The sequence below is a fragment of the Pituophis catenifer genome, unplaced genomic scaffold (assembly GCF_029215685.1).
Source record: "Pituophis catenifer annectens isolate HBS135680 unplaced genomic scaffold, rPitCat1.0.hap2 SCAF_3, whole genome shotgun sequence".
In the NCBI taxonomy this organism is placed as follows: Eukaryota; Metazoa; Chordata; class Lepidosauria; order Squamata; family Colubridae; genus Pituophis; species Pituophis catenifer.
The window spans coordinates 179,203,952-179,227,737 of NW_027256883.1; the positions used below are offsets into that span (position 1 = coordinate 179,203,952).

The following is a 23,786-nucleotide window of genomic DNA, read 5'->3' on the forward strand; positions in this document are numbered from 1 at the left end:
TCTCAACTCTTGGGAGTTTTTCCAAGGACAAATCTATTTTATTTTGAAATGCTTTGCCCTCTTGTCAAGAATGAGACCATTAAAGCAAAGGAGTCTTTGTTCATACCATAAGATCATCTCAAAGTTAAGGAGTACCTATTTCTCAAGGTTTATTAGATGGAAGATGAGAAAAAATAATCCTACTCTTCATTCCTCACTTATTTCCTGTCTTCAAATGTCTGTTAATTTTGTCTCATTTTTCTCCAAGCATCCATCACAATTTCCCTCAAGATCTTTCCAGCCTCCCTGAGACATGTCGCTTTTCATTCTTCAGCTTCTTTTTGGTTCGTGTTCTATAGAAGCTTTTCCCTCATCTTGGTCACCTCCTTTTTCCTTCTATTTAGAATGCAGTCAGGTGGGAGTGTATACTTGTGCTAGGGAAGATGCCAAGGCGTCCAGCCCTTCCACTTTCAGACAGTCTACTTGAGCAGGAAACTGCTGTTGAACCAGTGGCTGTTTGAGAGGTAGTAATGACGGCTATGACTGACAATGAGCCCCAATGGCCAAGGCTGTGTTTTTAATTGTTTTCCCCTCTACCAAGTCTGTGTGTGTTTCTTTTTCTACTGACACACAGTCCTGTATGCCTCCCCATGGCGATCTTTAAAACACTCAAGTTTTGGTGTGGAGAGGTTTTCTTTTTGTGTTTTCTCTTGCAGATTTACCAGAGATGCTATCCATTTAAAATGAGGCTAAACAACAAAATGCTGAATAGACTAAGTGCTTGGGCAGAGATGGAGACAGCTGTAGAAATCACTACTGTAGCTGGAAGATTTCCAGCTGAGGATCCCTGAAGTGTGAATGAGTCTAGACCAGTGTTTCTCTACCATGGCAACTTGAAGATGTGTGGACTTCAACTCTCAGAAATGGTGGCCTGTGATTAGCTGGCAGAGAAACAAGCCAAGTGAGGTCTGCTGAAGAAACTGTTTTGGTCTTGAGTCAGGTGAGAACTACAGAAGGTAGCCCAAATATACTTTAGGCTTTTCAATAGGAGGCTTTAAGGATATTTAATTTGAAGAGAGGGAGACCACAATATTATTGTAGGCAGGGGAGTGCATTTCTTTTTTATTTCTTTTTTTCTCCCTCATCCTTGAAAGCAAGAAGTTTTTAAAAAAAGCAGTTCGAACATTGCGAATTCAGCAAAGGCTTTAAGGATACTTTAGGAGTTTGCCTACTCTGTGGAATTCTGAAAGAAAAACTAGGAAAAAATAGTTTTAACAGAGGCAGCGTTAACATTTAAAAGAACATTTGAGGTTTCTATCTCCATGGAAACTGTATTATAGTGCAGCACTTAGGAATGAAAGCAAATGGGAGTAATTTATAGTAGCATACAGGAAGTAACAGATCAGAATGAATAGTGCTACAGTAGGAGAAGCCAAGTGCAGAAAATGTAAATAAATGCTCAGAAAGCCTGCCACTCAGGAAAAAAAACACAAGCCATTTGCTAAAGCAAAGCACCAAACAGTTATTTTAAAAGAGTGCAGCAGTGCATGCCATGGATGACAAAACTGATGCTGAAAGGGAAACAGGGATAGCTATTAGCTGACCTGGAAATCTATACCATAGAAAGTAAAATGAAACCAGCAAAACAGCTCATAACAGAAGTGAATGGCAAAACCATATCAATGCAATTGGGTATTACAGTAGTTCTGCTGAAATTGGTTAAACACCATGTGAATTTAAGAGCATTTCAGAGATGCTAAAATACAGAGATCTAATTTATAGTATACTAGATACTTGTACAATAGCATAAAATATAATAATCAACAAAATATGTTAGATTTATGTCTGGAGATTCTCAGTCATCCAGGTCATGGTTGTCCCAAAGGTACTTTTTTTCAAGAGGCAATTGGACTTTCTGGTTTTTCTTTGAAGACATTTCACTTCTCATCCAAGAAGCTTCTTCAGCTCTGACTGGATGGTGGGAAATGGAAGGATTTATACTCCTTGCAGACAGCTGGTCATTTGCATTCTTTTAGTGCAGGGGTGTCAAACTCGATTTCATTGAGGGCCGCATCAGGGTTGTGTTTGACCTGAGGGGGGCAGGTGGGCGTGGTCAGCTTGATGTCACTTGTGTTGGTACCTGTGGTGGTCCGAGCACTTTGCCAGCAAAAATGGAGCTTGGGAGGGCTGCACGTGGCCCTCCCGAGCTCCGTTTTCACTGACAGAAGCACCGCAATCCGGTCCTTTGCTGTTTCCAGGGCAGCCCTGTGGGCCAGATCTAAGTACCCCATAGGCCGGATCTAGCCCGTGGGCCTTGAGTTTGACACCCCTGTTTTAGTGGGTTGTTAAGGACACCTGAAAGTTTATCTGTGTCATCAGGGTCTTCAAAGAAAAACCAGTTGCCTCTTGAAACAGCACCTTTGGAACATGTTAGATTTATATGTTGTGAAAACAAATGATTCAGATGCTGAGGAAGGTGACACTGGATTAGAAGGCAGATAAGGAACTTTATCTATTAACAGATTATATTAAAAAGCACAAGCTTCTCTGAACTGAAGACTTCTGAATTTTTACCGCCATAAATTAATGTGGCTTTCCTATGATAGCATCACAGAAACCATTGATGGTAAATTGAAAAGGGTATTGGTTGATGTTGAGTCTGTGTTCACAGATAGCGTTCCCACACACTAACATCCATATTTACATAAAAGATAAGGCAGTATTACATGAAAATGCTAGACCCAAGTTTTCACAAAGTATGTCCACCCTCCAGAAACGATACACAAAAAGATAGAGCCTGAGTTGGATTGGATGGAAGCCAGGGGTTTTCCCCCCTCCCAAGAAACTAATTAGATCCCAGGCGGCTTGGTTTTAAAAGAATGAAACTGCCAGCATGAATGGCAATTTTAAAGTTATCATTAATTTACTATTAAAGCCTGAGCAATAGCCCCTTGCCTAGAACCGAAGATATTTCTGCTAAGCCTAGCAAAGGGTTATACACAAATGGAAATGGAGGAAGATTTTAAGGTGTTACCATAAATATTCACAGAAAATTGCATTGTTAAAACAGCAGCTGCTTCAATATAGTTTTGGCATTATTTCCTTGGTGCTTCCAACTCAAAGTAGAACTCAACACATTGTACTGTCATGCATATGTCTGTATAGGTAAATATTCTTAAAAATGGAGATTAGATGGAGATACCTTTGGCATGTATTATCTCATAGATTCTGAGAATTTTCCTGTTGTAGCTGAAATTATTAAAGAAAAAACAGGAGAGATCAAACACTTCCCAGAATGACTGAAGTACAGTTTTATTAGGACCATGATAAAATTACCCTAAGCAAAGATAGTTCTTTGTGGGTTATTGTACTATCCAACATGAATACTTGAACACTACACATTGGACATCTCATATAAATAAATACTAAGGCTCTAGCATTATATTTTTGTTTGATTGGTGGGAATTTTCTGTGTCAGTTGACATGTTCAAAGGATGACACAAATATCCATCCCACTTCTGGTTCATAGCTGAAATGACTTGTTTTGCCCTGATGATGAATTAATAAATATCCAACAGGATGAGTTATTAAAAGCACAATATTTTTAATTGTAGTGGATACATATTCAAAATGGCCACTGAATTAAAAGCTTGCATACTTTTTATGTGCATACCATAATGCATGCAACAACAAATAAAAGGCCAGCAATGTTGTTCTTAGACCCTACCTTATATAACAGCTTAATTTTAGAATAGTATTCAAAAAAGTTGAACAATCGTCTCATGCAGAAAAACTAATTTCTCCATTGGACAAAGTATTAGCAAGAGGAATGTTAGCGAACAATCAGAAAATTCAAAGAAAGAACTGCACAGTTTATAGGAGAAAGACTGCTCCAGATAACATTTGGGTACAACATAATAGCTGAAAAAAAACTTATACAAGAAAAGTAACACTTTCAATTCTAATTTCTGAGTTACCTGCCTGCCCTGAAGTAGAGAAACACATAGTTGTTGCTCCACAGTGGTCAGTATGCATAAAAGCCATATCAATGCCTATATTTGTAAATATAATAGGGAGCAGTATAGCATACTCACCTCCTCTGTCTTGTTGTAGGAATTTTCTAACATAATTATAAAATTAATGTTTTCTATAAATGATAGCAGGTAATTCAATGGTAGACACTTTTTAGATCAATTATTTTATTCTGACATAAAGCCTGAAATGCTAAGAGCTACATCAACCACAAGATGGTGCTAACAAGATTAAAAGAATTTAAATAAACATGTTAATTAACCTGAAAATGACACGATTGACACACACATTCTCATTCTTTTAACTTTCCAGAATAGCAAGTTTGTCTAAATTATTGATGAAACTTTATGGTGAGGCTTATAGTTAGTAAAGCATCATCATTTTACAAGAACATCTAAAGTGCTAAAGCAACTTACCGTATTTCTTCAAAAAGAAGGCCAGGTCTTATTTTCTTTTGACCCCTGAAAAAACAGCTAGGCCTTCTTTTTGGAGGGTTCTAATTATTGACTCACCTCATGGCGGTGGCACCGACAGCCCTACCTAGCAGGAGCCCACTGTTGGCCCACTTCTTCAGCAGCCGCTTGCCGTCACTCACATGCATCACCCTGGCCTCCGTTTTGCCTTTAGATGCCTGCAGAAAGGCATCTGCAGCTGATAATAGAACTCCCGATCGGGGTGGGTGGGGTCTTAATTAGGGCTAATTTTGTGGGTGGGGCTTAATTTGATTGCATGCACTCAAAAATGTGATAGGGCTTCTTTTCAAGGTGGGTTGACTTTTTGGAGAAACATGGTAGGTTCACAAGGTAAGCTAAAAGTAAGAAAGAGAGCTGTGAGAATTATGTCAACTTTAAAAGAAGGTAGTCTTTCTCCAAGCAAAGATAGCAACAGGACTAGAGCAGAGCTTCTCAAATCATATTTTTCTCTGGTTTTCTCTCTAAAGAGGAGCTTTAGATTACTTTATATATGACTCAGATCTTATCAAGAGGAAGATTTTGGCAAGTTGGAAAAATAGATAGAAACCAGAAAGTTTAATTTCAACAGGAAAAATGCAACTCTACATTTGGGCAGAAAAAACAAAATCAAAATATAGGGAAGACTATACTGGGTAACAGTACATGTGAAAAGGATTCAGGTACATTTGGTGCCATAATATAAATAACACAACTATAGTGTAAACATCAAGAAAAGCACTTATTTCTCTCTATTCTAGATTGGTCAAATTTTCTGAGCAAGACATTTGACATGGCGCATGTCCAATAGGGAATAACCAAGATGATAAATAGTTTGGAAGGAAAATCATGAGAAAAAGTTGGAGACACTTGTTAGTTATAATTATCTTCAAGTATCTGATGATGTGGCAGATATATTCTGATGGGGGGGGCAAGAAACAAGGTATTTAAACTATCAGAAAATAGATTTTGATTGGACATCAGAAAAATTTGGTGAGGAACTCTTGATTAGTCACTAGACAGTGGTGGGTTGCCCCCGGTTCGGTCCGGTTCTTGCGAACTGGTAGTAAAACCGGGGGAGGCTCCGCCCACCCACCTGGATGTCATCATAGACGATCTGCGCATGCACAGAAGCTCGGTGCGCGCACACTCGATCCCGTTGCAAACCATAGTAAAGGTAAGTAGAAGTGACACCCGTCACTAGACCAGGGATGTCAAACTGGCAACCCATGGCCAGATGCATCACGCACAGGCCATCCCCATCCCGGCTCCACAAAGGCAAAAAACATCATGATACGTCATGTGACGTGAACAAATTTGACACCTGTGCACTAGACCATTTTGGAAGATAGCAGATTCTTCTTCACTGGAATGTCTTAACAGAGGCTGGATGCCCAGTTATATGTTTGAGATGGACAGCCATATAAATTAATTGAATGAATTAATGAATGAATCTGTTGGAAATGTTGTAATAGCAGATCCCTTCATTGATATTGAACTAGGTGATCTTTCTTCTTATTCTTCCATTCTATATAGTCCTTTATAATCCATGTTCATTTTAAATACTGCATAGCATTTGAGCTATACTATTCTGAATAAATAACATGTAACTTGGCTAATTCTCTGTGTGTTCTAAGTCAGTGGAAAAGGCCCATCAATTCAGACCGACCTTGTCTCCATTTAATTCTATTAATTTATAGGGGCTCAATCTTGAGACTCCAGGGCTGCATCTACCTCTGAAAACTTTATATGTGACTCCCAGAGATGTTCAAAAGCTGTCAGCAAATTGTGTATTTCTATCTAAAACAAAGAGAAATTATTACTACAGAATTGGGAAGCAATTGTATTAACTATACTTAAATTTAATCCAGTTGAAATGTAATTTATATCTAGATTCACTACTACTATTCTGAATGTGGTACCAGGGTTGTTATTAAGAGGTCAGGTGTGGCTAAACCTAGATCAAGTTATATATTTGTGTGTTTATTAGAAATCATCCTATCTTGAGTATTCAATTTAAGCCTTAAAGTAGCGTTTCTTAAAGTGTGATTCAAGGACCCCAGAGGTCCCCCCAATACCCCCTTAGGAGTCAAATCAAATTTGCCAGATATTAAGTACATTTGCAAAAATTTAAATCAATGTCACTCTTCTCATTATTATTTTTATTCTATTATTTTAGTAAAATGTGTATTTTTAAATGACCAATATATTCCTGTTAATATCAAATGGGCTTAATATACTTATTTTGTATGATTCAATAAGTACACACGCCACAAATACATAAATTTTAATTTTTAATATGGTAAATATTAGTGGTCATAATGCATACAACGCTCTTTCGGAGTTCTGCATAGCTTTTAAAAGTGGGAAGGGTGCTGAGAGCAAAACGTTTAAGAAACACTGCCTTAAGGTAGGCAAAAAGTGCTTACCTGCTGCTGGGAAAAATGATCAAACGCGCTTATTGAAAGTGGTAATAAATCACAACAACTTATTTCTGGCGTCGGCAGCACGACTGGGTTATAACGCGTCTCCCTTAATTCCGACAGCCTAGGAATTCTGGGCTCCAGGGAGACAAGACATCCTTGGAAGACTAATCTTCCACCCTGGGACACCCACTCAATGAAGTCCCTTCGAACTACTTTTCCCATGATCCTTTAAGCTGAACTCTGCGCTCGCGCCACAGTAACTCCGGGGAGGGGGCGGGGGAGTTGGGAAGATGGCGGCCGGACCGTCTCGCTCTCCCACGGGCTGGGGGCGGTCAGCGCTCTCCTAGCACTTAGACCGACGGGGAGGCTCGGCTGTCATTGCCGCCATCGGCACCATGTCGGAGCCTGGCCACCTGGGGATCAAGCGGGCCGAATCGGCGAGGCTGCGTCGGGCGGAGCAACTGAAGCGCTGGAAAGGCTCCTTGACCGAACTGGAGCCGGTGACTCCCGCCCGGAGCCGGCACCGCGGTGGGGGCCGTGTGCGCTTCGAGGACGGCGCCGTCTTTCTGGCCGCCTGCTCCAGCGGAGACACCGAGGAGGTGAAGCGCCTGCTGGCCCGCGGAGCCCGCCTTAACACGGCCAACGTAGATGGGCTGACAGCGCTACATCAGGTACTTCCCAGGGCGGAGCACCTGCACCCAACACCTCGGCGCCCCAAATCTGCCGGGGATGGAGAGGGGGGAGAGCGCAGCTGTTACGCGAGTGGTCGCTTCTCGCCCTTCTTCGCCATCCCTGAATCTCCGGGGATTTATCCGTCCAGAGCGATGGATGAGAGCGTTGCCCAGTCATTTGCTTGTGCTCGGGATGCCCTTCCGACGGGTTGCAAGCAAGTCTTCTACTCCTGGGGCTTAGCTATTGCCCACAGCCATAGAATTGTGAATAGAGAATTGTGGTGGGTGGGAGTGTGTTTGTGGGGATTGTTGTATGTGTTGGACCTGGTCTTTGGGTGTTAAGTGCCACAGTATGGCTATACTGTGTATACACGTACAATGACAATAAAGTAATTTATTTATTGGAGAGCCTGGGCTGGGGTGGCTGGGTTGGGAGCCTGGGTTGGGTCATAGGCTGTAGATTAGAGTTTGAGATTGTGGAGGATGGTTTCTCAGATAAGTGGAGAGGGTTAGTTCAGTGAATGAACCTGTTGTTTTTCTTTCCATTTGCCTTCCCCCCACCCTCCCCTCTCTAGGACTCCTTTCTGTAGGTCCTGGAATTGATCATTCACCAATAGACTTAATACTGTTGTACTGATTCCTTCCTTGGGAACATTGGTGGGACTCTCCATAGTGACCAGATTGCTCCTCTGCCCATCCAGTGTTTCCTTTTTTTCATAGATGACATGAAAAAGTCATTTACGTGAATTGGACAGCCCAGCTCAGACTTATGCCTCTGAACAGTTCGACTAAATAAGATTATTAGTTGCATAGTAATGGCAATGGAGCAGTTGTTAGACATCAATTCTTTTGTTATTTATTTTTGTTTGCTATATTTTACTTGAACTTAATATAAAAAAAAAACCTTTGCCATATAAACAAAGCTACTCTTCCTGTGGCTATGTTGGATGAATTAAGCCCTATAAAATGACCCAAACAGTTTCTTGTTTGTCAGTTATTTCTTTTACTAGGGTTACTGTGGTTTTCTTATGTAGAAATCATTTGCTACCCAAATAAATATTCTTATTCTCACTGAAACACACACTGCATGTGTTTTTTTAAAATTACTAATACACATTTTATATTCTGTACTCTTGAGTGGGGGAAGATAAGACCATACAGATATTTTTGATTAATCTAACATTATTGTGTCATCATCAGCAGAATGAAAAATAGAAGGAAGAGATTTTTCTTTTTTGGTTTTGTTTGTTTAGAAATGAGCAAGATCAGGTTAGTTTGGTAAGTGTGGTCTAACTTTCAGGATAACATGCTTTAAATTGATAATTTTTGATATCAAACTATCTTGATCTGTGTTTACTACCAATAGAAAATATTATTTTTGATGAAATAGTCCTCAGTAAAAAAAAAAATCTGTCATAATATACAATATATAGAATATTTTCCCTTTGTTGCTTCTTCCTTAATAGAACTCTTGGAGTTCTAAAGCAAAATATTAATTTGAAGTTAATATTGCAGAATATGAAAATCCATAAAGGATAGTTATCAATGATTTCAAATAATTAACTTGTAGTTAAAATAATAAAATACTTTAAAATTACAGGCTGTTTGGGATTCATTTTTTATTTTTGTGTTAAAAAAAGGTCAGAATTATGATCTGTCTATTGCTTTAATGTGTCCTGTACTGGACTTGCTGTGATACTTGTGACTTTCAAAATCTTTTCCCTTGGCAACCTTTAAAGAGACCACAAGGTGCCAAGGCCTAAGATAAGCAACATTGAATTCTATTAATAGAATTCCTAATGTGCAATGAGTACCAGAAGCATCCTCAAAAGTCTGCTCCCTAAATGAGGCTATCATTAGAATAATTTCATTGTCTTTTATTTGGACTCGTGTTGTGTTACTTTTTCTAATGCAACAATGAAGATATTCAACACTAGGAAATACCTTACAAGCTTGCATGTTTTGTCATTTAACTATTATTATGTGATGATACAAGTTGCCTAAGTAAGATTTCAATAATATGAACCTATATAGTATACAAAATATTTCATGGGTATACATTTTTGGATAATTTTAGATATGGGGATAGGCAAGGAATTATGCCCCGACCAATGGAAATATTACCATGTTTTTAGTTTTTTTAATGACATACACTTTTCAAAAGACAAAGGCTTTTAAGAAGACAGAGTTTGGTCATAATTGTAGATTTGAAGCAATTTTAATATATCTAATAAGCCCTCATTTGATGGTGCAGCTTTCATCATACATTCTCAGATTTGTTGAGGGTTCTGGTAAGATTTTGAGGGTTTTGTTGTTGAGGGCTTTGTATGAGTCTTCATTCTGATAATATTTAGATAATCCTTCAATATGGTAGCTGCGACCTCCACAAGAATTAAACACTAAAAAGTAACCATAGTCTTCCATACTCCTGAGAAAAGTGACTTGTTTTACTGCTTGATATTCCATCTTCAAAAGAGGATATGGTATGTAAACGGTATCCATGATACTGCATGTAGAAGAATAGCATCTTGCCAGTAAAACAATTTATTTTAGAGAGTTCTGGCTATGACTCCTAGATGACCATTCGGCAGATATAATAAGTATTGTGTGAAATCAGGGACAGTGATTGATGACATAATGGCATTCATCCTTCAGCTTGGTTTTCTTCGGCATGATCCCACTGAGTTAGGCGTAAAGCCTGTGCAATCTTGAGCTTACCGGAAATCATTCCATTCTATTTAAGCGAGAGAGCTCTGCATTATTTGTTGCTTTCTACTAAAGTTAGTAATAACAAATGTGTTTTTAGGAGTGGCAATGAGTGACTTTATGGTTGAACCACCTCTTAAGAGTCAGAATAAAAGTTTGCCACATCATCCTCATCTTTGTTCTAGTCATTCTGATACTAATGGCCTTGGTGACAGGCCAAGTACAAAATCTTAAGATTTGCTGTTAGTTGCTCTGTCTTTAATATACTTGACAGGTCCGTGCCTCAGCTGCTGTGCTATTGAAGCTAGGTTTAGAGATCACTATCATTTGGTGTGATAGTGTGGAACATTATGAGTGTTGAAAATTAATGTATGTTGTGTTATTATGACTAGTTTCCTTTTCTGTCTGTTTTGTTCACAAATTTTGATCACCTACTTTTTACATTACAATCAAATGTAAATTATTCAGGCCATTTTTGAATGGTTTGTGAAAGAACAAATAGTGTATTTGTTAAAATCTTATTTGAATCTAAAGTCCAAATAACACTGTCTCATGTATGTCATATGTCTGCCTTCTAATAGCCTTTTAGTGTGTTCCCAGTATCTGAGATGTGGATTTCTGCAAGGGTGGAGGGTGGAATCTGCATTTTGGAATGCTCTTCCTAGATTCGTCCAGCTGAAGATAATATTTTAAGTATCATTTCAACATCAGGCAAAGTCCCTGTTTTCCCAGGTTTTTTTTTTAATTTTCTGCACATTCTTAATTCTGCTTCTTGGAGAATTCCAGGTTTTTGTTTTACTTGCTGCCCTATGAATCTGTTAAAGACTGCGAATATCTAAAATAATAAATAACATTTGCAGAAATACGATTTTTGATGAAATTAGAATAACTTCATTTTCAATTAGAAAATGTTGACAATGGAATACAGTTTCATATAGTTTTATAAAAGTCCATAGCTTTCCAATATAATTTGCTGTTATAAGGGATATTCATTCCAGTTATTTTTTTTGGCTCTCTTTGTTTCAGTCTTTCTGTGAACATTTGCAAAAGGAATAATGGATCAATTGTAGATTTCCTGCTGGAAAAATAGCAGAATAGTACCCAACCCCCTTTTTACATTTATCCTATAATTCCAGTTTTGCACACTATACTGGATAGTCCTTCAGACCACAGGAGCAGATTTTTGCAGGGATTGACTGTAGGAAGAAGGAGAAATTGAAGAAAACTCTTCACTTTTCTGTTTTCATGCCACAGATCTAACCCATTGGTTTAAATCTGCATCTTTTCTTAGGAAATAAATTACTTAATTATTATTAAAATTCAAATTGGCCATGATAATATGCATGGATATGTGTGTGTATAAATATGTGTAGATATATAACCATGATAGTCCGCAATAATAATTTTTATTATGATATATTTTAATATTGTTCTATCTTACAAGGTACTTGTAAGAACTATATGTAAAACCCTTTGACTGTCTGAAGCATGTTAAATATACCTCAGGCTTTCTTAGGTGTACAGGTTATTTTAATTTCTAGTATTTCACGTAAAAGTTTTTCTGCAATATAAAAAGAAACTTTCAGAGAATGGCCAGTAGAGGGAAAAATGTCCTCATAAGTGATTAACAAGCAATCCTGTATTTGAAGCCTGCCTAGGAATAATTTTTGTTTAATATAATGAATAAAATAATTAAATATTTTATTCATTTTTATCAGGCTTTTGAAGAAAATGAAATCTGTTATTTTTCCTCTTATAAATGACGGTATGTGATTGCGTTTGCATTGCTATTGTTTAGACTGTTGGACTTTGCTTAATAATTGCCTTGTTTAGCAACTGTTCAAATTATGGCAGCTGAAAAAGTAACTTTATGATATTTGCATCCATTGCGATGTTCCTCCAATCACATGATCACATAAATAGCCATTTATGACTGTTGCAGCATCTCGCAATCATTTGATCACCATTTGCTCACTTTACAATTGGCTCCCAACAAGCAGAGTCAACGGAGAACCCATCTGCATAAGGACCTCTTTAATAGGATGTCATTTGAAACATTCTGAGCATGAAAGAAAATGTGTAAGAGGTGATATCCTGGGTATAATATTTTTCCTCACTTGTAAATGGCTAAAATTTCAATAACTATAAGATAGCAGTTGTTTATTAAATCACTGTTTAAATGCAGTAATACAACTTTGCTGTCTTCATATATGGGCAACCTCTACGTTCTGTTAGTTTAGCATTAATCATCAGAAGTCTTCTGAATGATCATGTATTACTCTTCTATGTGTCAGTGTCCTTTCAGGACTAGCTAAACTTGGGTGATGGATATTCTAAACTTCTGATCTGACACAACAACTGCTCACCATCCATTTCCGGACCACATGAAAAACAGGCTTCTATTTATAACTTGTTCACTTTAGTCTTCCAAGCAGCTACTGTTGTTTCTTTGAAGTGCCTTTGAACTTTAATTTGACCTATAAAGATCTCATAAATTACTTATTAAAATCTAAAATCTGCCTGTAAAAAAATTGCTTTAAGAGTAATATGATTAAGTAAAGAGAAATGTAGCCTTTATGTATTTGGAACAGTTCTAGATGTCAATAATGTGATGTAACTTGTCACTCACAATTTGATGGGTTGTTTTTTTTTTGAATGGGCCAGTTATTTGAGTGGGTATTTTTCCTCATGGTCCTTCTTATGCAGGTCAGACTTCTAGTTGTTCATTTTATGGAGTCATTGTGGGGGATGGGAGGAGGATTAGCATAGAAGAATCTAAAAATGTCAAGTGTGGAAATAAAAGTTGGGATCAGTCTCTGGCTATAGATGATGTCCAGAGGATTATGTGTGCAAAATAAATGTCTATCTTGCTGAAATATTCAATAGAACCTATTAGTTCCCATACTCTATTGTAGCTAAACTGACAATATATACCTGACAATAATGCATGCTGGCTTGAGAGTAACTCTGTCATAGCTATACAAAAGAACTTTATCTGAATGAGAAGGCATCAACCAATAGACCTTCATAGGTTTTCTCTTTTTCTCTCTTTCATGTGTTCACTTAGTGATCATTTTGCTTAATGACCTGGTTCCTGATTATTATATAATAATATTGATTACATGAAATCCTCATCATGATCACAATTGAGACTAGAAATCTGATCCAGAAGTCATTGTTCCTTTACGTTGAGGCATCCATGTGAACGGACCCTGTTTTTCAACATTTTTTTGTGGTCATCAATAAGTGAATCACCATGGGTATTTTTGCGAATAGCATAGTTGTTAAGTGAACCCACTTTTTTAATGGGAGCTTTTTGCCAGCAACTGGCAAAAATGCTGGAAACTGGTAAAAAAGAAAATACAAATACAAAATACAGAAAAGAAAATACAAATACAAAATATATGACCTCAGGACGCTGCATTGGAGTACTCACCTCAAATGATCTAAGTGCCAGAGCTCACTGTAACAGCATTGCCAGAAAGGCATTAAGAGTTGTTAACTTAATCTTATGAAGCTTCTTCTCCGGTAATATTGTACTGCAAACTAGGGTATACAAAACCTTTGCTAGACCAATTCTTGCATACAGGTCATCTGCCTGGAACCCACACTGTATATCGGACATTAATACAATTGAGCGAGTCCAGAGGTATTTCACAAGAAGAGTACTCCACTCCTCCGCTCACAACAGAATACCTTATGTCACCAGGCTTGAAATTTTGGGATTAGACAATTTAGAACGCCGCCACCTTCGGTCTGACCTAAGCGTAGTACACAACATTATCTGCTACAACATCCTACTTCAGCTTCAGCCGTAATAATACATGATCACACAATAGATACAAACTTAAGGTAAACCGCTCCAAACTCGATTGCAGAAAATATGACTTGAGCAACAGAGTGGTCAATCCCTGGAATGCACTACCTGACTCTGTGGTTACTTCCCCAAACCCCCATAACTTTAACATTAGACTGTCTACTGTTAATCTCACCCCATTCCTAAGAGGTCTGTAAGGGGCGAACATAAGCGCACCAATGTGCCTACCATCCCTGTCCTACTGTCCCCATTTAGACCTCCGTGTATTTCGCTGTGCCCTCAAGACCTGTTGTTCCGCCAGGCCGGGCTATCAATGTAATGATTTTTAAATTGGGTGTTTTAAATTTTGGGGTTTTAAATTTGAGCCGAAATTATTTAATAATTTTAATTATTTTTAACTGATGTCTGTCTTTGTGCTTTTAATAGGCTGTACACCGCCCTGAGTCCTTCGGGAGAAGGGCGGTATAGAAATAAAATTATTTATTTATTTATTATTTATTTATTTGTATCCTTATCCTATTCATAATCATGTTTATACTTATATTTGTAATCTTATACGTGTTTGACAAATAAATAAAATAAATAAAATCTGGTCATAAAGGTGAGCCAGTTGCCAAGTTCTGAAATGCAGTCACTTGACTGAAGGCTATGTATAATTATGATATTTTACGATGGCCAGAAATGCTTTATGGCTTGTAAATCACAGTTCCAAGCCATTGTAACTTCTAAAGATCATAAAACAACAAATCATAAATCAAGGACTACTTGTATGCTTATGATTATCTATCTATTAGTTTTTGTTTATCTTGTTTATCTTGGCTTGCAAAGAGGGAACTGTAAGAATCTATTCTGATTGGAACAGCATTTAAGCCCTGAAAAATTTGCAGCAATTACTTAAGATCGCTCCTCTTGCTTCATGAGTAGCAAGGCTGTATAGAAAATAATACAAGAAAGAATGTTTTGAGCCTGGAAAACAATGCTATAAGTTTGGCCCTAGTTTCCTCCAAATAAATAAGACAGAAAAGTTTTCTCTGTATTTTGGGGTACTTTTAAAAGGCAAAATTGGAATTTTAAGGCTTCCGGTCCTTAAGGCAACAGCTTCACTATTTAAAATTTCTGAAGTCCTCTTCCTAAATAGGCCCTTAGTTCATTCCTTTTGGAATTCAGTCCTGTACATGCTCAACAAAACTGCAAAGGTCCCAGGACTGTGGGAAGTAATACATACCTGTTTTAGAGGAAGAAACTGCTAGAATTATATCACAGGGAAATGAATATCAAGTCAAACCGAATCTGGAAGGATTTCACAACACTATAACAGTAGTGGCAAAGATTTTGGGCATGTTTGAGCTAGAATTACTCGAAAACATCATTGTATGGTTCCTTGATTGAATAGAAACTGTGCTTTAGATTCTTGTTTTTGAATTGAATTTAGCCTGATTAAATATTACAGAAGCCAAATTTTCAAGGGACAAACAGGTGCTGTTGCTTCAATATGCTGGTTGATTGATTTAATGCTGCTGTTTGTACTGCCATCTAATTCTGAGCTTTATTTCTGATATAGATTAAATACATCTAATCTACAAATTTATATTTTTTCTGAAAGCAGGACAAGGCAGTCTTTGAAATGGGAGGATGCCTTGTGTTCTTTGAAAGTGAGGATTCTCTATAAACCTCACTGAAAAGTAAGGATCTGAAGAAAAAATATGCCAGTGATTTCTACAGATTTTTCTAGAGTCCTTATTTGCAGTATGGCAGAATTGATAGCAGCAGCTTCTCCCCCTCTCTAAATGTCTAATTTATCATATTATCAATTTATAAGTGAGTTTTTTATAGTTGCATTAGTCAGCATGCAAACATGGCAATGTATAGAACAGTGATGGCTAATCTTTTTGCCATCATGTGCCAAAAGCGTGGGGAGCATGGGGGGGATCACTCATAATTCAATGCCCCCGTGCCCCGCCCCCCCCGCACATGCGCGCCCACACTCCCCTCGCTTTTGGCACGCAATGGCAAAAAGGTTACCGGTGGGCCTGGTAGGCCTGTTTTTCACCCTCCCCAGGCTCCAGGGACTTTCTTGGAGTCTGGGGATGGTGAAAACGGCCTTCCACACACCCCCGGAGGTCCTCTAGAGGCCCCTCCACTGGGCCCAGAAGGCCCAAAAATCAGCTGGCCGGTGTGCCCATGCGCGCTGCAGCTGAGCTAGGACAACACTCGCGTGCCCACAGATATGGCTCCGTGTGCCACCTGTGGCACCCGTGCCATAGGTTCGCCATCACGGATATAGAACAATGTATTGAGTTGAAAATTTGCAAAGAAAAAAGCACAGAAAAAAGAGTTTTACTGAAGAGAGGAGAGCAAAACAGCCATATTTTAAATATAACTGTGCTTTGATTTACACATACCGCAAAATCCAAACAAATGCACCAGTTTATTTTCCCATTACCATTTTAAAAAAAGAAAAAAAACCCTCATACAAAACGGAAATCCATAATATTAAGCCAGACTGTGTTATATCCAATCACTGTCATTTGCCTGCTTTGTCACCTGTTCTTTCTTTTGTGTTTCTTATCTGTAATAATTCCCAAATCATGCCTACTTACTTAGTCTCTCTTTCCTTTTTAAAAATGTAATAAAACAATTATTTTAATGTAAATCACTAGTGAACTTAGAACTGACTTTCAAGTAAAATTGACAGTTACTTGGTCATGCTTTACTGACTCATACATACTCAGTGCATTTGTAACATCTCAAATATGACAAATTTACAATCCCAAAAAAAGTTGCCCTTTCTTTGGACAAGAATTTAATAAAATTAGACACAATTTTCTTAGGAAAAAGCACAAAATCACCCCCTTAAAGTACATGGTTAACTAATTTCTCATTAGTTTTGTTTGTTTGATTTATTGATTTGGAGGGTAGGAAATGAGAAATAGTAAAGAAACACAATGTTATGTTATAAAATATACAATGCAAAATATAATAGTACGCTATCAAAAGCGAAATAAATTCAGTGTACAATTAAAAACAAATTATTCTTCATGAAAGCTAGTTCCATAAATTAAAATGTAAGTAGCCAAATAAACTCAATTGTAATATCTATTCAAATTAATCTACATGAGTGTCATTTTAGCATTTTAGTGTACCAGTGCACTATATTGTGCACTATATGTATTTCATCATCAGTTAAGATGGGGCAACAATGTATTGGCTTGCAAGCCAATCTCTACATTAGAGATGGTAATTCATATAAGGATTGTGCTGGGTAAACAGAGCATTGGTTGTGTGTGCACTCAAAATGGGCCAAAACTGATCGATACTGAGCTTATCGTAAGCAGAACAAATTGCAAATTGCATGAATAAGACTAAGCTGGTCTTATTGTAACCTAGTCACACTTTCTATAGTTTTCTAAAAAGCGTTATGTGATAGCATTACTTGACCAAAACTACTACGGGTAGCAGCTTTCAGTGTTTCTCAGGCCATCTGGATTATTGTGACTTGGAATATAAAAGGGATAAATATTAAAAAGCATGAATCAGAGAAAGGAAAAAAATAAAGGAAGATTATATACCTGTAAAAGTAAGCAAAAAGGAAAAGATGTATAAAGTAAAGATGAATAAAAAGGCTAACATTTATGTAAGAAAGTACATTGCATAGGTTAAAGACCAAGATTAAAAAAAAAAATGATTTCTGTGATGCATTCAAAACAACAGATGTGGACAATAGTAGAAAAGAGAAAAAAGGAAAACTATTTTTACAGGGCGAGGAAAGAAAAATAATTTTACTTTAGGTCTTTACATCTCTATTCATCCCAGTATAGCTTTTCTTATATCATAAAAATAGTGGAACAAATAGGCCCATCTACATAATAGCTAGCAGCTGATATGGGGGAGGTGGGGTTTGTTGGCTGCCTACAGCTTGCAAGCCACAGTTTTTGTTCTACTGTCTATAGGGCTTGCTATACAAAAAGAATTTCAGCTTTTAGGTTTTGCTTTGCCCCTCAAACAACCACAGCAAGGGATTTAAACTGCAGTTGAATAAGTGGTTCTGTAGGTTTCACTCATGTATCAGTAAGAAAACAATTACTTCTGGTATTCTTGTGTTCTGTATTTTATTTGTTATGGGTTTTGCATTTTAGCCAGTGGCTAAGAAATATCCTGAACCCAGAGAATATAGGAGGTAGCATTCTGCAACTGATCAGATCATTTCACAAACAGCCCATATGAGTCATATTGTATTTTTATTTTATGTGTCCTGGACATGTGAGCTCGCCATTGCATTCTGGATTCTTATTAGTACAGGGGTCTGCAACCTTAAACACTCAAAGAGCCATTTGGAACCGTTTCCCACAGAAAAGAAAACACCAGGAGCCACAAAACCCCTCCCGTGCCTGACTATTTCTTGAGCGGCCACAAAACTAGCATAGATAGTTGAATCAAACGTTCTGTTTTCTTCTGAAATTTTTCTTTTCTTCGATTTATCCAAGGTTGGCTTACCAGGGGTTGAAAAGCTCAATAAATAGTGTGCTGGCGGGTGTTGCACATTGGCGGTTGTGACACATATTTTGAGTGACAGGGAGCTGCAGCAGAGGGGTGAAAGAGCCACATGTGGCTCCAGGGGCGCAGGTTGCTGACCCCTGTATTAGTAGAATAACTTGTAAATTTATTTTCCATATTGATTATTTGCATACTAGTTATTTTTATACTGCAGTTTACACTTAGTAGTTATTTTTATACAGTTGCATATAATTATTTCCAGACAAATGTGCAGCACAAACCTGATATTTCTTTAATATTGTAGCATGGTTGCAGAATGTCCCAATTCTGTGCCTTGGTAGACATAGTTCTTTACGGCATGTAGGTAGCATTGCCAAGTATTTTTTTTTATTATTATATCTCTGATTTTAATAATTTGTTTAGTGGGAAGCCAATATATTTTACTTGTAAAAACATTTTTTATTTAATATCTATATCAGTTCTATTTTAGTATTCAGTGCACAAAATATACTTGATCTCTCTCAAAGTTTGCACATGCTGTTTTCTTAAAGTTGTTTAGTTTCTTTGAACATTTGATGTTTGGGACCTACTTGGGAAGACAAATGCTTTGTATTAGTGTAGACCTCTGATAATGATAAGATAGATTTATCTTTAGATTTGCCTTTGATTCAGTGTTGATCCTGGGTAACTGCCGGGATAGATTTTGGAAGTGGTTTGCCATTGCCTCCTTCCTAAGGCTGAGTTACTGGTCCAAGCTGGCTTTGTGCCTAAGGTGAAACTAGAATTCACAGTCTTGGGCCAGTCACTCTGTCTCTACCACAGGAAGGAGGCAATGGCAAACCACTTCAAACATTTTGCCAAGAAAACTTCAGACACCTCTCCACAAAGTTGCCAGGAATAAAAAAAATCCCCCCAAACCTGACTCAAAGATAAAAACAAACAAACCAAAACCCTACTATTTTATTTTCTCTAAGTTAAGTAATGATTCCTTTTTTCTAATTGGCTCTTAACTTAAGCATTTTGCAGAAATCTTACTTGCTTTAGTTCTCCCATATATCATTTCATTGAATGTCCTGACACAATCTCTTTCATTGAAGCTTTCCTGGAATAACATGTTCCAACTCTTAATCTGCTTCTTGGATTTGATGCCATTCCTAAAATGAATTTCAAAAGGTCATTTTGCGGGGAGTTGACTCCCAGTTTGTTTGCATAGTGAAAGGAGAACCAGGCTGTATGAAGACATCAGTGGTTACTGAAAGAAAGGCAGTCTCAATATGGGAGTGAAGTCCCTGCTATCATTTACAGCTGTTAAAACTGAAAGTGATATTTGCTCATTTTAATCTTTCTCTTTCTCTCTCTTTTCATTCCCACTTCCCTTCTTATTCCAAAGGCCTGTATAGATGAAAACCTGGACATGGTAAAATTTCTGGTAGAATATGGAGCCAATGTAAATCAGCAAGATAACGAGGGGTGGACCCCACTTCATGCAGTTGCATCTTGTGGCTATCTGAACATAGCAGAGTGAGTGAGTTTCCAGTGTGACCTGCATACTAGAAAGAGTATTTGATTTATTTCAGTTTCAGATGTTGTGAGAGAGGCAATAATTTTAAATGAATTGCCAAGCAGGTACCCATGAGGCTAAAATATAGGTATGTTTCTGTTTGCATGGATTTGTTTTACAAAGTATGAGCTGAAAGCAACAAAAATTGTCAGCAGTCCTCTAAATCTTCCGTGTAAATGATGGAATGCTCAAAATAAGTAGAAAGATGAGATACAGACCAAATGAATAACAAGATCAAATGAATAAAAACAATAAACCAAACTTGTTAGAATATTGCAGTGGTAACTTTGATTTTAATACTATGGTCTCTCTCTGATTTACATTTACACTTCAGCAATGCATAAGGTCTTAAATTTAGGATGATTATGTTGTGTTGGTATTATTATTTAGAACTTTACATTTTAACAGCATTGAAAACACTACATCCAGTTAACTCCTTAGAGAAATTCTGTGACAAGTAAATAGGATCTTTGATACCAAAAGACTGTATAACATCCGAGATATCAAATACTGATTAACCGAATAGGTTCCAAATGCGTATCAGCTGTTATTTCATTTTTGTGGTGCTACAAAGGAAAAACTAATAACAACAGTAGTAATACAGGTAGTCTTTATTTCTTTATTCATTAAATTGTTCTGCCACCCATCTCACTGATACAGCAACTGTGGGTGGCTTACAATATAATAAAAAAGTGAAAAAGGTAATACAAAACAATTAGAATTGTTAGGATTAAACCTGAAACTAAAAGAAGATGATGACATGGGGCTGGGGATCTTCTCTCTACTCTGTCAGCCATCCCTCAGTGTAGCACCAAGCCAACTGACAGAACCAGGTTTTCAGGCTTTTCCAGAAGGCCAGGAGTGTTGGGGGTAGATCTCACTTCGAGCAGGAAACTATTCCAGAGGGCAGGGGCCACAGCAGATAAGGCTTTTCTTCTGAACCCCATCAGCTAAAATTCTTTGGCAGATGGGCTCCAAACAAGGCTTCTTGTACTGGAGCAAGTGGGGTGGGCTAGTCCCATGGGGATGAGACTGCTCCTCAGATACCATGGATCCATGCCATAAAAGGCTAATTAAAGCTAATGATCAATACCTTGAATTGGACCCACAGGCAAACTGGCAGATCATGGTGTTACATCTGCCACCTGAGAGGCCTCCAGAACTATCTGGAACATTTTTCATCAGTTGCATTCTGCATCAATGGTGGCTTCCAAATACTCAGTGTACTCCAATGTAGAGCACGTTGCAGTAATTCAATTGAGACATGACCAGGACATGAGTGACTATCTGCAGGGCCTCACAATCCAGGAAAGAGTGCAAATGGTGCACCACATAAAGTCTTGCCAAGGCTCTCCTAGCCCCAACTCTTTGAGCAGGAGTGGTGAGGCTAGGAGAACCACCAGAGAATGCATGGAATCTGTATGGGATACTGCAACCCCATCCAGAACTAAAGATGATAAACCCCCAGATCCTAAGGTCCCTTGAACCCAAAGCTACTCTGTCTGACCAGGGTTCAGCTGAAGCCTGTGGTCCCCCATGCAGATCTCCACAGCCTCCAGACACCTTGAGAGGGCAGCTTATCATGTCACTTGGATCACCAGGGCTAGAGATGTAAAGTTGAGTATCATCAGCATATTGATGATACCTCATTTTAAGTCCATTCATTCAGCGACTGTTCAAATTTACTATGGAGCTGAATGAGGAGCACTTACAAAAAGGGCCCTCATAGTTGTGGCCATTGCACTGTCCTCATAGTCATGTTATTACAATTCAGGCACTTGGCAACTGGCTTGCAATTACGATGTCACAGGCCTGAATTCATGTGATCACCATTTACGACCTTCACTGCTGGTTTCTAACAAGCAGAGTCAAGGAGGAAGCCACCAGAAGGTTGCAAATGGTAATCGTGTGACAGCAGAACCCTGTGACCATATGGGATTTGCCTAATGAGAGCAACTGGGATTGCTATTATAAATCAGCAGAGTTATGTGGTGTCGTGCCTTACAATGAAGTCCTGGTCCCAATTACTGTTAGTAAGCAAGGACTACCTGCAATAAAGCAAACCCTAACCTTAACCTTCTGATAAGGTTGATGAACCTCTGATAATAAACATTCCCTAATTCCCCTATCCAAGCTGGAAAAAAAGGTTGAAAACAAGAGTTATTGCAATGGGATGGGATTGTGAGTTCCATATTTGCCAATCTCCATTAGCTTTCTTTGATAAATATAAGTGTATGGTGGCCTAGTGCAGTGAAATGAAGAGTTCCTTTTACTGTTGGAACCATTTGAGATGTAAAGAATGCAGACTTCAGAAATTAACAAATGGAACTGTTGTACATATTTTCCCTGGAAGTAAGTCTCACTAAACTCAGGGGGACTTATTTCTGAGAAGATATGATTGCATTGTAATGTTTGATAATGATCTTTATGATACTGAAATGGCAAGAGGAGTTTGAGACGAGAATATATAAATTAGCCAAACCATAAGAATCAGCTCAGCTTTTTGAACTGTAATCTTTTTTCACATAGAAAGGTTGGATGAACCAGAGATACATATTTGGAATAGATGATGCTTTTACATTAAAAAAAAAAATGAAATAGTTCAATGTTACTAACATGGGGGAAAAATTCCTTGGTTATTTCCAAAAGGTTATAGATCTATTACAGTTTCTCAATTAACCAATAAATTAACTATCACTGCTTCTTTCCTGTGATGGAAGATTTCTTACCTGGTGACTTGCCTTATTTGAGGGCCATATAAATTAAGCCTGGGTTGAAGTTGAGTCTCACTTATTTTTCATCCATCTAGGTACTTGATAAATCATGGGGCCAATGTTGCTGCTGTGAATAGTGAAGGTGAAGTCCCAGCTGACCTTGCAGAGGAAGCAGCCATGAAAGATTTGCTTTTGGAACAAGTAAAGAAACAGGGTAAGGCAACTAGGCATCTCCTTATCATCAGAGTTTGTTTGATGGGTCTTCCTCCTCCTCCTCCTCCTCCTCCTCCTCCTCCTCCTCCTCTTCTTCTTCTTCTTCTTCTTCTTCTTCTTCTTCTTCTTCTTCTTCTTCTTCTCCCTCTTCCTCTTCCTCTTCTTCTTTTTCCTCCTCCTCCTCTTCCTGTTCCTCTTCTTCTTCTTCTTTCTTCAGGAACAGAGATGGATGGCATGAAATACAATTCTTACATTTGGCTCCACATCTTATTATGATTTTTAGAAAGGAAGATAAACATTCTGAAAATATATAAAAATATTGCATTTGTAATAGGTAATTATTGTAGAATGAGTTTTGTACGATGAACACATATGCGTAAAACAAAATTTTGCCCCACAGTATCTGTGAGATACTTACAAAACTTAACTATCCCATATGATCATCATCCATTCTTCTTGCCCAGTGTATTTTTGGCAATTGCAGCTTGAACTCTTTCTGTAATAGACATTCTAAGTATCCTCTGAAGAGGAGAAACCAAGCTTGATGACCGACATATGGAAAATGTTGCTTTACATTTCATATGAAATTACAAAGGATTATTTTATATAGACATATAATTTTATATATATTTATAAATATATATTTATAAATATATAAATTTATAAATTTATATAGACATTTTATATGGTCCATAGAGCCTTGAGAGATTTTTTACAGTTTGGT

At 37.8% G+C, this 23,786-nt stretch overlaps 1 protein-coding gene across 11 annotated transcripts in view; it reads left to right on the plus strand.

Moving 5' to 3' along the window:
• Positions 1–7,227: 7,227 nt before the first annotated feature.
• PPP1R12B (protein phosphatase 1 regulatory subunit 12B) overlaps positions 7,228–23,786 on the plus strand; it is a 110,096-nt gene continuing 93,537 nt past the window's right edge. For all 11 annotated transcript variants that reach the window (XM_070941595.1, XM_070941596.1, XM_070941598.1 and 8 more), the window contains exons 1-3: positions 7,228–7,557; positions 19,965–20,095; positions 22,945–23,063. In XM_070941595.1, coding sequence (XP_070797696.1) covers positions 7,282–7,557; positions 19,965–20,095; positions 22,945–23,063 — 526 coding nt within the window. In that variant the 5' untranslated portion in view covers positions 7,228–7,281. The remainder of the gene's footprint in view (positions 7,558–19,964; positions 20,096–22,944; positions 23,064–23,786) is intronic.